General features: G+C 42.7%; 1 protein-coding gene across 2 annotated transcripts in view; it reads right to left on the reverse strand.

The window, feature by feature from the left end:
- The window catches only part of LOC132466323 (magnesium transporter protein 1-like), a 28,659-nt gene that overhangs the window by 9,191 nt on the left and 1,323 nt on the right, over positions 1-18,145 (reverse strand). For both annotated transcript variants that reach the window (XM_060063496.1, XM_060063495.1), the window contains exons 2-7: positions 17,366-17,535; positions 17,168-17,285; positions 16,796-16,936; positions 2,245-2,385; positions 1,710-1,799; positions 1,526-1,589 (exon numbers count right to left, since the gene is read on the reverse strand). In XM_060063496.1, coding sequence (XP_059919479.1) covers positions 1,526-1,589; positions 1,710-1,799; positions 2,245-2,385; positions 16,796-16,936; positions 17,168-17,285; positions 17,366-17,535 — 724 coding nt within the window. The remainder of the gene's footprint in view (positions 1-1,525; positions 1,590-1,709; positions 1,800-2,244; positions 2,386-16,795; positions 16,937-17,167; positions 17,286-17,365; positions 17,536-18,145) is intronic.

Below are 18,145 nucleotides of genomic sequence, written 5' to 3' on the forward strand. Positions count from 1 at the left end.
AGTTTGGAATTTACTACTCGTGCCCATCCCTAGTACGGTTCGTTGGATACAACAAATTCCTCATAATCGTCTTCAAAAGCAGATGCATCGCTAAGTCCTCCAAACATGGCCATATCTTGTTAATTGAATACGCTAATAGAATTCCGTTGTTTACTGTACTCTGCGTTTGTAGCAATGACAGCGGCAGGTAAACAAACTAGAGGCGGTAACCTAGGTATCAGTCCGCCGCTGCCGTAGCCTACTACCATGGAGCCTACTACCAGGAATATAACACTGCTGCTGTGACCCAGCAATTCCCTCAAAATGCAATGCAAGGTTGGTTTTATTTCTAACATTATTCTATAAACAGACATTTAAATTTATAGTCTGTCGTTATAATTGATTTACCTCGGGTGTACTGTGGAGTGGGCAACACTGTTTTTAATAGCAGGCTAGCATTGCCCGTTGACGTGCGCTAGCCTAGCACGAACGAACTCTGCAACTAGAAAGACTGAATGAAATGTGTTGAAAACTGTCTCCAGTGATAAAGAATACCAAAGCTCACTTGGGAATCAGGCCCTATGTCCAAAATTCCGAACTACCCCTTTAAGGGGGTCATTTCTGATGACAGTGACTAAGAGGGTCTTTAAGATAGCCTTATGGCGCATTTCCACTGCAGGGTGCGGAACGGATGGGATCGCAAAGGTGCGGGTCGGATCGCGTTTCCACCGCCAAAAGTGGGCGTGACCCGGACTTTGCCGTACCCGTTCCGACCCCATTCTAGGGACTCCTCCGTTGCGGTACCCAAAACGAGACCAGACGCCTGAAAGGGTACCCTGGAATTCTAGCTACACCCCCCCTCCGTTGATTGGTCGACAGAATCGTCACTTCCGGGTGACGCGGGGATAAAAACAAACAAACAGTAGCCTCAAGGTATTATTCTTTACAATTAACATGTCGCGTAAAAAGCTTGCTTGGGCGAACAAGGAGGTGGAGACGTTCGTCTGCATTCTTGCGGAGTAAGACGTTGTTTACGATGTTTACGTAGCTGCCGCGGCGATTGACATCCGGCCTACCACCAAGGGTACTGTCGGCAGTGGAAACGCGACCTCGGAACTGAGCTGGGCTATACTGCCCCCTCCCTACCGCCCCTTTGCGATCCGATCCGTTCCGCACCCTGCAGTGGAAACGCGGCATTAAAGACCCTCTTAGCCTCTATACATTAATGGATTTATTTCTAATAACATTGACTGCAAGAGGGTCTTTAAGGGAGCCTCTTACAGTCAACATGTTGGCCCCCAGTGACAAACCAACATGTTGGCCCCCAGTGACAAACCAACATGTTGGCCCCCAGTTACTAGCCCACATGTTGGCCCCCAGTTCGAGCCAACATGTTGGCCCCCAGTTACAAACCAACATGTTGGCCCCCAGTTACAAGCCAACATGTTAACCCTCTATATATTAAGGGTTTCATTTCTGATGACAGTGAATAAGAGTTGCTTTAAGGGAGCCTCTATATATTAAGGGCTTAATTTATCAAGGATACTGAACAGCAGGACAATGTGCGTCTCAGCCACAAACTGAGCCTGACTGCTTCCATGGATGTAACTCTGAAAACAAAAAAATAACCAGCACTCAAATCTTGATTTTGCAAATACTATACTTCGATAGTAGATTGAAAGTTACGATTAATAGGTACATATCCTCTCCCCCTGACCCTGGTCACTGACCACTTGTCCTGTGTTTGGGTTCTTGTGAGCATAGGGAGGACCTCGGATATGGTTCCACATCTGGCCTGAAGTCATGATCAAGACAAAGCACTGAAAGAGAAAAATACAAGATGACTTTAAAGTGTAAGTCCGGCAAGAATTAAACCAAGGGTCTTTTTCTGCATGAAAACAGATCAAATAAGCCATCAGACATTTTTTTTCGTTGATCACCCAGTATAGAGCTTGCCCGGAGCAACGCTAGGCCTCCCACTGGTGCTAATATACCCTAATAACCTCAATCTTATCTTCCCAGGACTTCTATTCAGTTTCAAATGCTCAGATAATACTGATTTAAAGCAAACATCTGGCCCCCAGTTACAAGCCAACATGTTGGCCCCCAGTTACAATCCAACATGTTGGCCCCCAGTTACAAGCCAACATGTTGGCCCCCAGTTCCAAACCAACATGTTGGCCCCCAGTGACAAACCAACATGTTGAACCCTAGTTACAAGCGGGTTTAACCCTCCATCCTGGTCAGGTGTTTGTCTGGTCTTACGAGTGCAGAAAAGGCCCAAACATTCTTGTTAAAGAGGAATTCAAGGTTGTGTCTCCGTAGATACGCCAATCCACCAATAACTGCCAAGAGGAAGCCAAGGAGGAGGGGCCCTGCATAGTTGGGAGGACGAATCACACGGATCTGCAAAGAAACCAAAGACACAAACACAGTGAAACACAGTCAGGTTACTGCAGACATCAACACAAAGACACGAATACAACTCAACACAGTCAGGTTATTGCAGACATCTACACAAAGACACCAACACATTCAGGTTACTGCAGACATCAAACCAAAGACACAAACACAGTCAGGGTTACTGCAGACATCAACACAAAGACACCAGGTTACAGATTGATGAGAAGATAGCAGGGATGGGACAAAGTCACTGTTTGGCAAGTCCCAAATAAGTCCCAAGTCTTAGCAGTCAAGTCCGAGTCGAGTCCCAAGTCATGACAGGGAAAGGCAAGTCGAGTCCAAGTCAAAGTCACACCAAAGCCAAGTCCGAGTCCAAAACTTTGTCCCAAACAAGTCCTGAACAAGTCACCATGTATTTTTACTTAATAATGTCATTATTAGGCTATTGATCATAATTTCAACATATCACTCTAATGTACAGTGTAATTTCTTATCAAGTTATATGTTCATTGTTTCTGCCTTCAAATGTGATATGCACATGCGCCGAAATCCTATGGTGTCTCAGAGGTGAAGTGAGAGTGGACAGTGGGTTTGAATTGTATTAGTAGGCTATGGAAGGCACCACTGTGATCCTAAAGTTGGTAAAGCTACGCCTTGACTAGTGTGGCATATGAGCTATGTATGGATGTCTGAAAGGACTGCTTGAGTGGATGTCAGTTACAGTATGCCACAATTTTTCAGTAAGGAAATTTTCCTTACCACCCGCCTGTGTCTTCAGTAGTAGAAGCTGAAGTAGTAGTACTAGCTGAAGTAGTAGTAGCAGTAGTAGCTGAAGTAGTAGTAGTAGCTGAAGTAGTAGTAGTAGTAGCTGAAGTAGTAGTAGTAGCTGCATTTGTAGTAGTAATGGTAGTTGTAGTAATGGTAGTAATGGTTTTCTCTTTATGAGAATAGCGTAGCCGGTGCGTGATTAAAAGTAGCCCAATAGTGTGGGAAAACCCGCCCAATCTGGCAACACTGCCTGACCGTCCTCAAAATGTAGCCCAATAGGGCGGGAAAAAACACCCAATCTGGCAACACTGCTGAATGTCCTCACGCTCCAGCGACAACGTAAATCAATGAGTCCAACTGAAACAAAGCCGATATCAAACTAAAACTGTGATTCTGAAGAAAGCATAAATGATATTGAAATTCCGTTTAGATATTATTGAAGATACGAGTGCAGTGTTTCCCCTAGGATGTAGTTGTAGCTGCGGAGGTGAAATGTTTCTTTTTCCGCACTTTCCACCCTTTTCAGTGGAGGAATTGGACTCCCCAAGCAATGTTATACTTAAAAGGAGCAAGTAAGTTACCTATTAATTTAGTCTTTCGGCCTGTAGCATATAAACAAAATGAAGCAACTGTCCCATATTTCTAACTGCATTTGAAGTAGACATTGAGACTCACAAAAAATGGACGCTATAGGACAGTGATCATGATTTGTTTCAATATCAGAATAACACCAATGGGTCATGTGGTCCTACCACTAGAACACTTGGCCAGATCTGCGTTTGAACTCCATGTTGTCACGGTCACCATTCCTATCAAGCTCTCCATTGTGGTGATCTACCGTCCTCCAGGTCCCCTCCGTGACTTCTAAGACGAGATGGATGCCCTCCTCAGCCGCTTTCCTGAGGATGGCACCCCACTCGTTATCCTCGGCAACTTCAACATCCTGCCAGAAAAGTTGCACTCACCTGAACTAACCAACTTTTTCGCCACCTTTGACTTAACACTATCCCCTTCTCCTCCCACACACAGGGCCGGGAACCAGCTTGACCTAATATTCACCAGGTCCTGCGGCACCTCTGCCCTCTCCGTTACCCCGCTCCCTGTGTCTGACCATCACTTTGTTGATTTTTTTCTCCCCTTGAAATCCTCTCCCCCCTCCTCTCTAGTCCCCACATTGTCACCACTCGCCGTAACCTCAAATCCCTCTCTCCCTCTACTGTTCTGTCTTCACTACCTTCTATCGAACGATTCTCTCAACTATCTACAGATGAATCTTCAGACACTCTGCTATCCTCCCTCTCCTCCTCCTTGGATTCCCTCTGTCCCTTCCACTCCAGACCAGCACAATCCTCACCCCCCCCTCCTTGGCTGTCCCATCCTCTGCAGACTTGTAGAACAAAGTTGCAAGCAGCTGAGAGGAAATTGAAGAGATCATATTTCACTAATGATCTATCTCACTATCTTTTCCTTCTTTCAGATTTCACCTCTTGTGTGTCAACAACCAAATTTGCCTTCTACCGGAACAAAATCAACAATTCCCTGTTCTCGTCCATCCTCAACCCTCCCTCACCCCCACCTCCTTCCTGCCTCACTGCTGATGACATTGTTACCTACCTACCCAGAAAGTGAAGGACATTAGCTCCTCTTTCATCCCTGCCTCCATTCTCCCTCCTCCCATCCCCTCCTCTGTCTTTACCCAATTTAGCCCTCTCACCTCTGACGAGGTCAACCGAATAATAACATTTAACCATGCCACCACCTGCCCCCTTGACGCTATCCCCTCCTCTCTCCTCCAGGATGTCTCAAGCGAGATCCTGCCATTTCTCACCTCAACTCCTCCCTCACTTCAGGCATTGTTCCAGCGTCTTTCAAGACTGCCAGAATAAAGCCTCTCCTCAAAAAAACAACTCTTAATACCACCGACATCCAGAACTACAGACCGGCATCTCTTCTTTCATTCCTGTCTAACCAACTGTCCTCCTATCTCTCATCTAACAACCTCCTTGACCCTCACCAGTCAGGTTTCAAGAAGGCACACTCCACCGAGACGGCTCTCCTTGCGGTGACTGAGTCCCTCCGTGCTGCCAGAGCCTCGTCCCTCTCATCGGTTCTCATTCTCCTCGACCTGTCCGCAGCATTTGACACTGAACCACCAGATCCTTCTTGCCACTCTTGCCGAACTTGGCATCGCTGAATCTGCTCTTTCCTGGTTCACATCCTACCTGACGAACCGCACCTATCAAGTGACATGGAATGGCACCTTGTCCAAACCTTGCACGCTTGAAACTGGTGTCCCTCAAGGCTCTGTACTGGGGCCTCTTCTGTTTATACCAGATCTCTGGGCTCGGTAATTGCATCACGCAGCTTTTCCCATCACTGCTATGCTGACGACACTCAGCAATTTCTCTCTTTCCCCTCATCTGATAAAGCCCTGATTGCAACACGCATATCGGAATGTCTGGCGGATGTCAGCACCTGGACAACTGCCCATCACCTGAGGCTTAACCTCAACAAAACCGAGCTCCTCCTAATCCCAGGGAAAGATTTCCCACACATGGACTTACTGGTCACCGTCGAGAACATCACTGTATCTCCCTCTCCAATTGCCAGAAACCTCGGTGTGGTATTGGACAATCAGTTATCCTGCACCGCAAACATCACTGCGGTGGCCCGATCCTGCAGATTTGCACTTTACAACATCCGCAGAATCCGGCCCTTCCTCACAAGGGAAGCAGCTCAGCTTCTAGTCCAATCACTGGTCATCTCCCGTCTCGACTACTGCAACTCACTCCTGGCTAGACTTCCTGCCTCTGCGATTAAACCTTTGCAGCGCATCCAGAATACGGCAGCGTGCCTCGTGTTCAACCTACCGAAATTCTCCCATGTGACCCCCCTCTTCCGGGACCTCCACTGGCTCCCTGTAGTAGCTCGCATCAAATTTAAGACGATGGTACTGGCATACAAGACAGATGTAACTGCCCCTGCCTACCTCCAAGCATTGCTAAAGCCACACACCCCAGCTCGATCCCTCCGCTCAACTACCTCAGCTGGACGTCATCGCTAACGCCTCGTGCCCACTGCACCGTCAGTCAACGGACGTGGGAAGGCGTGGCTGACGGATGGGGGAGTAGTCTTTGCAGAGGCATCCGTCAGCCAATCAAATCGCTTCGCCGGGTTCTTCCCGCTTCTTCCTGCTTGTTGCGAGGCAAGATGACCCGCTTTCCCGCTTTCCCGCTTTCCAGTATTGTCAGAGCCCGAGTCGCGTCACAGTGCTTAAATTTGCATACGCGATCTGATTGGATGACGGAACCGTCGCTGCCGAAAAAGTTGAACATTTTTCAACTTTCTGACTGTGGCGAACGCTCCAAACGAACGGACGGATCCACAATGCATTGCGCGTCCGTCCCCATTCAAAGTCAATGGGCAACGGACAACTGACGGAGGTAGTGGGCACGGGGCGTAAGAGCTAGCAAAGGCCGTTCAGCAAAGTCTTTTCTCGGTTTTGGGACCTCAGTGGTGAAACAAGCTCCCTGCCGCTCTCAGGACCGCAGAGTCGCTCACTATCTTCCGAAAAAGACTCAAGACTCACCTGTTCAGAGTCCACCTCAACACTGCACAGCCACCCTCCCCCTTCTGGCCACCATTGTACACTGTATTGTATTGTATTATAGTACTTAACTGTATAGCAACTGCAGTAGCTGCTATCATGGCTGTAACACAGGGAATTGGTTAGCCTAGCGATTGTTGTACTTGCACTTGGTTCTATGAACATCCTTTCTGTACCGACAGCGATATATTGATGAACTCTTATGACAAATGTACTTATTGTAAGTCGTTTTGGATAAAAGCGTCTGCTAAATGCCCTGAATGTAAATGGGTCAAATCGCAATGGCTGGTGGAATGGCCATAAAGTTGGGTCTGTATATGCAGTGTAAGCTTGCCCAGGCCCTGCAAATCAGGATGTAATGAATAGTAGGTAAATAGGTATACGGCCATCCCCCAGACCCCCTGTATTACTGTGCCCCACCAACATTTTTTATCACGAGCCACCACTGGTTTCTAAGTGTCTGCCAACACCAGAAGGGTGTACATACAGTACATCTGTGCACAGTAATGAGCAGTAATGAGCAATACTACAACAATCGAAAAGGTCTGTGCCTCAAACCAATGCAGCTTTCCACTCCCTCCCCTCTCCCCATCACAAAGGTTGTAGTAGGACCATAAAGAGGCCCTGCCTCTATGGAACACGTTTTGGGGCTCTAGAGTCAATAATGACGACGCTATTGAAATTGTTGCTAAATAAATAATCCTCAGAAATAAGAAGACATATATTTTTAAAAACTATAAGGTTGTTGTAGGACCATAAAGAGGCCATACATCTATGGAACAAGTTCTGGGGCTCTAGTCAATAACGGCGACGCTATTGATTTTTTTTTAGTTTTCAGTTTTACACTTTGCAGACGGTCCCTAAACTCGCGGCTGAAAGCCGACAGCTCATAGAAGCCAATGCAATTCACCGTTCGCTAAAGACGGCTCGTTTGGATGAAAACAATGTTGGAGCTGGTTCTCTAGGTTACTACATTAAACTAGAGGTGTCAATTGTGTCGCAACCAGGCCCGGTTCCAGAACAGAATCTGAGATTACAGGGGCTGCACCAGTCCAGTACTAAAACCAGCTACCCAGCTTCAGTTCAGACTTCGCTTTTTACACAGGCCTTTCTACCAGTAGATAGACAAGCACTTCTTGGTAGTTCTACTGACATGTTGATATATTATTGACATAAGCTTTGGATATGAAATAGGTTTTTGATATGTGTGAGGTGTAAAAAAGAACAGAATTCTACACTAAAAAAAAAAACATGTGACTGCAATTAAAAAATAACCATTTTTTTATTAAATTGTGGCAGGATATTTGCCATAGCAAATAATTGTACATTGTCGTTCACATTGTACCTTAAAAATAAAACTGATTTTAGCTGAACAAGGAAAGAACACTTTCAAACTTTGAACCTTTTTCTCTATTTACCAAAGTGAACCAGTAAATGTCATGGCTTCTTGTACTGCCTTTCTCTGTCTTGCATTTAACAATAAAACTCAATTATAATGTTACTTTCACAAAAAGTAATCAGTTATAGTGCCTCTTAAAGTTAACACGATTGTAAATAAATACATTCAAAACATAACTGGCAAATATGGGTTCTTATAAACATAATACATAACTAAGATAAGCTGTGGTTGACATACAGTACTGCAAGAAAGTATGTGAACCTCTTGAGCTTAATTAGAAATCAGTTATAGTGCCTCTTAAAGTTAACACGATTGTAAATAAATACATTCAAAACACAACTGGCAAATATGGGTTCTTATAAACATAATACGTAACTAAGATAAGCTGTGCTTGACATACAGTACTGCTAGAAAGTATGTGAACCTCTTAATTAGAAATAATTAATTTAACCATTATAAATTAATTCTTATCAATAACAGTATGTTTAACATTAAAACATTAAATAACAGGTGTGTTTATCAATTCAAAAAAAAAATCTCCAGAAATCAATTTTGTAGTTAAAGATTCAAATAAAACAAATTGCAATTTGCTTACTTTTGTGTGCGCAAAAGTAAGAGAACCCTGTGCTGCATTGCTTAAATCGAGCAGGTAAACACAATCCGGTGGGACACATTTAGTGATTAACCTGAATGGGTTCACTTTGGTGAGCCTAAACCTACCTGGTTTTACCTGTTTTATCTAGTGCCGCCCAATTGCTTCCCTAAAGATCTTTCATTACATTGGTCCATTTCATCACTCCATTTGTCCCACCTGATTGTGTTTACCTGCTCGATTTAAGCAATGCAGTGCAGGGTTCACTTACTTTTGCACATACAAAAGTTGGCAAATAATTTGTTTTAACAATTGATTTTCAGAAAATAAAAATATAGAATTTATAAACACACATCTGTTATTTCATATAAAAAAAATACTGGTATTGATAAAAATAAATTAATAATGGTTAAATTAAATCAAATTCGAAAAGGCTCAAGAGGTTAAAATACTTTCAAGCAGCAGAGCCTTGTGAGACTAAATAATGTAACATTGTCATCCACATTGTAACTTAACAATAAAACATTCTCTGTATTTATACAAGTGAACCACTAAATATCAAATAATTGTACATTATCATTCACAAGATAATGCTTGAAATATATCACTTTATGCCTAATACATCTAGATTATATGGAACTTTCCCCTTTTGAATTAAATTACGAAAATTTCCCTGATATTCAAATATTATGAGATGCACCTGTATGTGAACCACTTAATGTCAATAAATGCTTATTCTGCTGCCCAAAACTTTTAATGCTGACAGATAAAACCCAATTAGTAATGTTATTTTCACAAAAAGTAATCAGTAATACATAGTGCCTTTCTTTAAGTTCACAAGATTGTAAATAAATACAATAAAAACAGAACTGGCAAATATGGGTTCTTATGAACAGAATACATTTAATCCATTAATAAAATAAGCTGTTGTTGATATAGCTTTGTGAGAACAAATGATTTTACAATGTCATTCAAATTGTAACTTGTGAAGCCTACCAGTATGTAGACAACAGGCTTTCAGCAGCCATTTTCTCAAACTGTCCCATGTTGTCCAGTATTCATGAACAACAAGCTGGAAAGTGGAGACTGTAGGAGGTTCCAAGAGAGTGGCATACTTGATCCACCGGGGGGCACAGGATCCATCCTCCTCCCTGCTCTGGTTAATGTCTGATGTTGATACTTCTGTGGTATTCTTTTTGAGCCATTTTCGGATATCCATTGCTAAATGCTTAATTGTTGCTGCCGAAGAAGTTTGATGTCACTGCCGTGCGCGCCATAGGTATAGTATATGCATGGATTCGCGCATTTTGCACACGACGCCAGCCGCTGGCCGGGCCACAGTTCACGCGCACGTGTCATAATAATAATAACGTTATCGGTTTAGTGAACAAAATAAACAGTATTCAATGGAAATTGTCACAAGATTAATTACAATTTGTTTTTTCAAAGTATTTTATTATTTTTATCATATTTATAAAAAATAAATTCAATCCCTCCTTTTTTTCAATTGAGGGTGCAAACAATTTTTTTGGGGGTGCAATGCATGTTTATGCACCCCCGTAGAACCGGGCCTGGTCGCAACGATGTTTCACTGCTGATCTATTGAACCGCAAACTCAGAATCTGCCATTTTATTTGTAACATTACGGAAGTTCCTCTCCGTTTATAGGTATGCTTTACCCACAGGTGTGTGAATTGACCTGGATATGAAGTGTCAGTAGCGCAAAATAATATAACATTCGTTTTTTAAAGAGCTAAGACGGAGCTCTCCTCTCCTTTTATATGCTTTACTTACAAGTGTGTGAATTGACCTGGTTATGAAGCGCATATCCAGCGTCCGTAGCGCACGGAATGATATATTATTTTGCGTAGCGCAAAATAATATAACATTCGTATTTTAAAGAGATAAGCTGAAGCTCTCCTCTCCTCTTGTTAAAAAAAAGAAATTCAGCAGCGGCGGTCATATTTCAGCACCATATAGGGGAAACACTGAAGTGTAGATTTGTCTTCACTCGCTGTTTTCTTTTCATCTTCACGGATGTGAATGCCTCTTGGGTGTCTAGCCCTCCAGGCGGGAAATATGTTAGATATCTAAAACAATATACGTTTTTGACTCAAGCAGGGCTGTACGCTTACTTTTTAAAATGGTAGCACTGGTGCTAGCAAGTGAAAAAATTCAGTAGCACAAAAATAATTTTTGTAGCACGTATATTACAGTCAAAAAAATAAAAATACTATATGAACAGAATAGGACGTATATACAAAAGTAACACTATATGAACAAATTTAACAACAGTAAAGTGACAATGAACATATTAAATAGTAAAGTGACTATGTTGAATGTGTTCACCACATCAGCACCCAGAAGTGGTGAACACATTCAACAAAATTAAGTAATTATTACAAATTTAACAAACACTTATTTATTAACCTCTGATGTCCTTTCCCCTACCTTGAGGCAATATTTACAAAACGAAGGCTGAATCCGAATACTCATACTTGACTACTAGTATGCATTTTGTAGTACGCCAAAAATATAGCGCGTCCGAATGCTCAGTACGCATTGTGTAGTACGGAAGACGTTTCCGAATGCGTACTACTGCCAAAGTAAGTTCACTACGCTATCCCACAATGCAACCGGAGTCTGGTAACGAACGAAGAAGAGATGGCTGACCCGACACCACCAGAAAGACGTTGTAGAAAGCGGCGAAAAAAGGAGACATTAAAAAGAGTAAAATAGTAAAGTAAGTAATTAAGTAAAAAGAGACATTTTTTATTTAATACCAACGATGACAAGACGGAAAACAGGTAACTTATCAAGGTAATTTTGCCGGCATCTGAGGGGAGATACGTCATCTCCAAACATCCGGTGGAGTTTCGGCGATGTTCGGAAGCGTTCAGAGGCGTTCTTCGCATAGCTGTAGACCGTACTACACTGTGAAGTGTAGTACCTTCAAGTAGTAGACACTGAACAGAAATAGTATGTACTAAGTATTCGGATTCAGCCGGAGTCATGGGTGGAGTCGGCTTCGTCCGAAGGTGCCGGTTCCGTGCTTGTGGTCGCCGAGTCAATCTCTTCCATACGTGGATTCTTTTTACAAGTTTCCATCTTTATTTGATGAAGAAGAACTTCAGAATACAGGGAAATACCTTTTCATTTTTCTGTTTTGCTTAAAAAGTGAATTTCCCGCGACCGTTACAAAGCCTCTTCCTCAACGTGCAAATGTTCGGGAAATGTCGTTTTTTAGTAGTCGAGTAGTCGAACTGCGAGCCTATAACTCAAAATACATTTCCCAACATTCAACGCTCCCATCATGCTCCCATTCACTCGCGCTTAGTGGTGCCATTGAAAGCCGTACAGAAAGACGTATTTTTTTTTCGGCACGGGTCCTTCTCACCCTTTCGCACCGGTGCGAGTGGACTTGTATTTATCTTCGCACGCTAAATATTTCAATAGCAAATGCGATCAAAACTGTCGCACTGTACAGCCCTGTCAAGACATGTCGAGTCAATACAAGTCAAAGAGGCGAAGTCCGAGTCAGGTCTCGCGTCAATAGCAGTCAAGTCTAAGTCGAGTCACAAGTAGGGTTGCCGCGGTGTGGACATTTTCACACCGAGTAATACGCTCTTGTCAACACCGGTATTACCGGCAGGGCCGCTGACAGGTTTGGCTGGGCCCGGGACAAAATTCTCTCAATGGGCCCCCCCCCCCCCAAAAAAAAAACACACACACCTCTACTTTCTCAGTCCCTACCCTACCCTTAAATGACGGAAATTAAAAAAAATACTAATTACTCAACAAACAATTTATTTGAACATTTTAACATTAACTTTGTGTGCAACTATTTAGGTGCGAAATGCCATGCGCCAGACTTTTGTGGTGGCAAAGTCATCAATGAGGTCATTGAAGTCCAGCTTCTTTGCAAGCTTGTGCTCTATGGAAAGCATTGCCAGCCCGTTGAGCCTCTCCTGTGACATCTTTGAGCGCAAGTAGTTTTTTATTAGCTTAAATTTGCTGAAGGCTCGCTCACTTCCAGCCAATAGTCACACAGGCTTGGACAGGTAGATCCTGAGCAAAATGCAGAGGTCCCCATAAATGCTCTGAAGCCCCATTTCGTATAATTTAACACAGAAAATAATAGACTGATCAACTTGGCTAACTCTATCCCAAAGACTACAAAAGTTTAAAAATCTAAGGTTTTTTTTTTTGTTCCCAAAATTGTCAAACGCCGAAACACAACCACAGAATTCCCTTGTGCAGCTCCCAAACACATGACGTCGGGATGACAAGCCCATTTATTACGGATAAACCAAAAGGATTATTTACAACTTTAATTGGATAGGCTATGGATATGGACTGAGTGAAGTTATGGCTTTCAGAATCATACCACAATAAAACTCACGCTATTGTATTCACTTAGAGCTCATTAACTGCACATTTCATTGACCATTTTTCACTTGACCAAGGGGAATCATGTCAAGGGTACTTTTATTTATCGCCAGACCCGCGTTTATGTCCGCTGAACTTCCAGAGAATGTTTGGGGAACAAGGCGGAGCCCATTCATCTGGCGAGTTTCAAGTTAACGGCAATCAGAAACTAAGTTACAGGCTACCCCAAAACGTCACGTTTATAACCCATTCGTTACATCCAACTCTATCTAAATGGCAATTTCACATGTTGCCATGCCACTGGCTTATTTTAAACCATGAGCCGCGTTACACTGGCTGTAATTCAGCTGACTGGGAATGATTCTCAAATCAATTCAGCCTGATTGGAGTGCGCAGCGCGTGCCTGCCTGAAACATTTGATTTGGACATGGGCCTATTTGCGGGGTAATGTGCATATTCTAAGATTCAATTAGATATAGGCGTATGAAACAGTGTAATAAAGCCGTTGTGGTTATCAAATTATTCAATGCCCCCTGTCTGTCTGATATTGATCTCCGTGTGACTTGCTCATGTGGTGCTGCGCTAATATGTTTGACACGCCGCCTGTGCCTGTGTTACTTGACGACGGGGCTGGAAAAAGTTGGCCGTGTCTTACCTGGCTGTGCTGCACAGCTGCCTTTACTGGTACCTGCAGCATCACCTGAGTCTTTTCTGAAATATTTATAAAGAGATCCCCTCAGGCTTTCGGCTTCTTCCTCTCTTTTTCGCCTTTCTTTTTTTTTTCAGGGCTCCTGACTCGCGCACTGACCACTAATGGAATGATGTCGTATTTTTTCTTCTCCAAAGACCAAACCATTTTGCCATAGGGGTGATAGGGGGTTATTGGCCGTTTTTTCAAGGGCAATGAAGGCAAACAATCTAGGAGTCATTAATTGAATGCAAATAAAGCACTTTTCTTCTCTAAATCAACACATTTTGAAGTATACATACAATAATTAATCCCAACTTCATGGGGGTCCAGTTATGGGCCCCCCCCATTCCAGGGCCAGTCCAGGGCCCGGGACAACGTACCCGTTTGTCCCCCTCTGTCGGCGGGCCTGATTACCGGTATAAACGGTATTAACTTTGAAACTATAGGTCAACCACCATCTTCTCCGTCAACTCTCCTCTCACACTCGGTGACAGCGGCTGGCAGTGCGCCAATTCTCGGCGTCTTATAACATTCTATATATAATAGTATAATATAATTTTATTTATCATAATATCACGGCCAAAAGCTCTGTGCGCCTCCGGAAGGCCGTAGCGCGGGGAGCTCACGTAGGGTTTGGGCTTTGCGGGGTTTGTTTACCAGCGTTGCTATGGTTACCGGTCTTGTAAGAAAGCATGTCAATTCTCAGCGCGACAATTCTCCCGCACAGAGCAGAACTGTGGCCTATTCTACATTTTAATTTTGTTAATTATAATTATATATTATTCATTTTTACTGAATTTGTTTTTTATTACCGAAAAAAAAAAAAAAAAAAAAAAAAACTGTGTTGCCGGTGTGTAACACCGAGTAAACGGTGTTGGCCTCAACACCGGTAACACCGGTAATACCGTATACCGCGGCAACCCTAGTCACGCGTAATTTTTTCAGGTCGAGTCTGAAGTCAAAATCATGACTTGAGTCCAAGTCATGTGACTCGAGTCCACATCTCTGGAAGATAGTGTCAACACAATTAGACAACTGTGAAACCCCTGGGTACTATCTCCATTGGGTTCCATCTATCTCCACTGGGTTAGTTTAATTAATCATTCAAGAGCCAGTGAACCCAAACCGGATGTTCTTGGGTGAACGTTATATGATACGAGGTCAATATTGATTGTACACACACACACACACACACACACACACACACACACACACACACACACACACACACACACACACACACACACACACACACACACACACACACACACACACACACACACACACACACACACACACACACACACACACCCTAACGAAGGAGAAGGAAAAGAAGAAGAGGAGTAGAAGGAGGGGAAGCAGGGGAAGCAGCCATAGGCAGCCAGAATGACGTCGGAAAATACCCGTATTACCGTCGAAGATGCCCCCGCCACTTTTAAATCATTTGTTTGGCAACATTTTGGGTACCCGGCGGAAATTATGAATGGCAGTAGAGTGACTGATAAGACACGGACAATATATATATATATATATTAACTAGATGCCCTACGGCGCCGTCTAGAACGTCACCATAGGCCGCCATCTTACCACAGTAAAGCTTTCTGGTGGAATCTGTTGTAGTGGACGTAAATCAGTGATCTGCACAAATGCTAATCTCGCTGAAATCTTGATGGATTTACAAACGGTTTGGTTTCTTACAAACTTTAGCTTTTTCTGAGTTTTAGTAGACCATATATTGATTTAACATAAATAACATGAATACCTTGTGCATGTGTGTATTTATTGCAACTGTCTGTTCTGTTTAATGTTCATTTCATAAGAAAACACATGGTTAGATATAATTACATAAATACATCTCTGTACAGGGTGGGGACTACATGCAGCCTTTCTTGATGTATATTTGTAAAGGGAAATCTTGTACCCATTTTAGAACATTATTCTATTTTTCTTAGAACCTAACAATTATTCATAAGTATGTACTGTCATACCTACATCTCTGACGTTTATAACAAACCAAACCGTTTGAAAATCGGTCGAAAATTGAGCAAGCTATGGTTATTTAAAAAGTACATGAATCACTACCAACCCAATGTTATTGGTGAGCAGCTTACTGTGGTAAGATGGCCGCCAGCAGTGGTGACGTTCGACTCCATTGGCCAGCACCGCGGACGAGGCATCTAGTTAATATATATATCTATGACACGGACAATACCAAGTTGTCAGTGACATACTTGGTCAGACTCTGTTTGCACTCTGCATTGATGGAGTAGAACTTTGATTTTGTTTCACACATAATATTGTTTGCACTTGGAAAAAAAGAGAATTATTTAATTAAATTTATTTTACTCCAACTTTTATAAATTTTAGTTTTAGTTTCGATTTCATGCATGGAAAGAGTTATAATAAAACATTTCAAAATGCATGTGCAACTCGGTTAAATAAAAGTCTGTTGGTCCAGTCATATATTTTGTCATTGTAGTTTTCTTAAAATCTCGTCTCGTTCTCGTGAGCTGAGTGTATCATCACACCCCTAATATATATATATTATATTATAGAGCGTCAGTATATGGCAACAATCACTTTCTCCTCAATGTTGCGGTTCACTCCGGACGCTGATTGGCTCTCACAACAAAGCATTAAGCGAAATTCCACGAGAATTTATGAATGAAGATTGGCCTCTAGACGCGTCTTGACTTCGTACGGATTTGCGGAGTGCCTTTTTCGGTGTGAGTTCACCGTAAGGTCGAATTAGAATGTTAAATAAATGCAGTACAACGTAATGTTAACCACTTGGATAGCCACAGTAGCTACTAAAGGGGGAAAATAAAGATCTATCTATCTACAAAGCCTTCACATTCCTAATTGAGAATTGTGTACCTACCAAGCAATGCATTTCTGAATATTGTGTCGCCAAACTAATTTAGTCCAATTCATGTGAATCCACATGATTTCAGTTTCTCCACTCACGTGCACGTCGGTCCTGTCGGCCACCCAGCGGGCGAGCTGCTCCGCTGCGAACCCTCTGACCTGCAGCTCGTAGTTGTCCGTCTTCCGCTGTTTCCCTTTGGCCGGGAAGTGAAGGAAGGTGGGCGCAGAATTCATACTCAACTAGAAGAGATAGGTCGAAATTAGGATTAAACATACATTCAGAGATTAGGGAAATATTTACTGCTACTACTACTACTACTGCTGCTACTGCCTCAAAAATATGATGTCACTGTTTTATACTGTCCATTCCCAGTGTACTTGTATACCATTTGCAAAGCAGCCCTTCAGTACCATGTTGGTAACACTGTTAAGAGTACGTTATAAATAGTGGTTGATTGAACATCGACTTACCATCTGAAAGACGTCCGATCCTTCGTCGAAGTCAACAGATGCAAAGAAAACTTTGTTGGTGAAGGCAGAGGAGTAACGCCAAGAGTTGGCCAATATATGAAACTCCTCATCAGCCTGTCTGATCAATTTAAAACACAATATTACTTTAAGTGTTAGTTATTAGCAATCCCATTATTTACTTCAGTACTCATGTCTTACCTGCAGACCCCGCACTGTCTCTGAGGTTGTAGGGCTGTGAACATGATGACTACAGAGTAGTTCCTGGGAGGAGCTTTGACAAAACGACGGAACTTGTCTCCATTTAGTTTGATGATGGAGCGCTTCGACGCCCACTCCATCATCTGACCAACCTTCTCAGACAGCAACGTCTGCGGGAAACAAACAATTAAATAGTTTGGTTTCTCCACTAGTGATAGATTCTGACCTACATTTGTGGTTTATTTTAGCTACTACTCTTCTCAGTATCAACAAATCTACTGGGGGGGTAATCTGAGCTTCTGACCAGGTGAGTCCAAAACGGCTAATTTCTAACATAAAGATGTGTACTTTATATTCAAATACATGTTTAATGTGCTGGCCATTATCCAACAATGCATATTGTGTTTATAACAATTCCTTTGGACAACCTTTTTCCGCAACATATCGGTCAGTGTCTTGCAACTTTCTGAGAGCAAAATGAATTAACATGTGTGGGATATTAACATGTGACTGCATACAATGTGTCCAGAGACATGTTGACTGATGTAGGATAGTAAGCATAATTGGCCCTTAACACTAATATTCAGAAACAACACTGTCTCAAAAGGCTATTGGCCTAAGCAACACCAGTAGAGGCATATCATTTTCCCTGAAATTTTAAACATTGCAAACGTGCAAAAACATACATTTATATTTATGTGGCATTCAGTCCAACGCTTAAAATATATCTGTCGCATTCAGTAGGCCAATGCTGTGGTAAAGTGTGTAAAGTATGAACAA

This window comes from Gadus macrocephalus, chromosome 10 (assembly GCF_031168955.1).
Source record: "Gadus macrocephalus chromosome 10, ASM3116895v1".
In the NCBI taxonomy this organism is placed as follows: domain Eukaryota; kingdom Metazoa; phylum Chordata; class Actinopteri; order Gadiformes; family Gadidae; genus Gadus; species Gadus macrocephalus.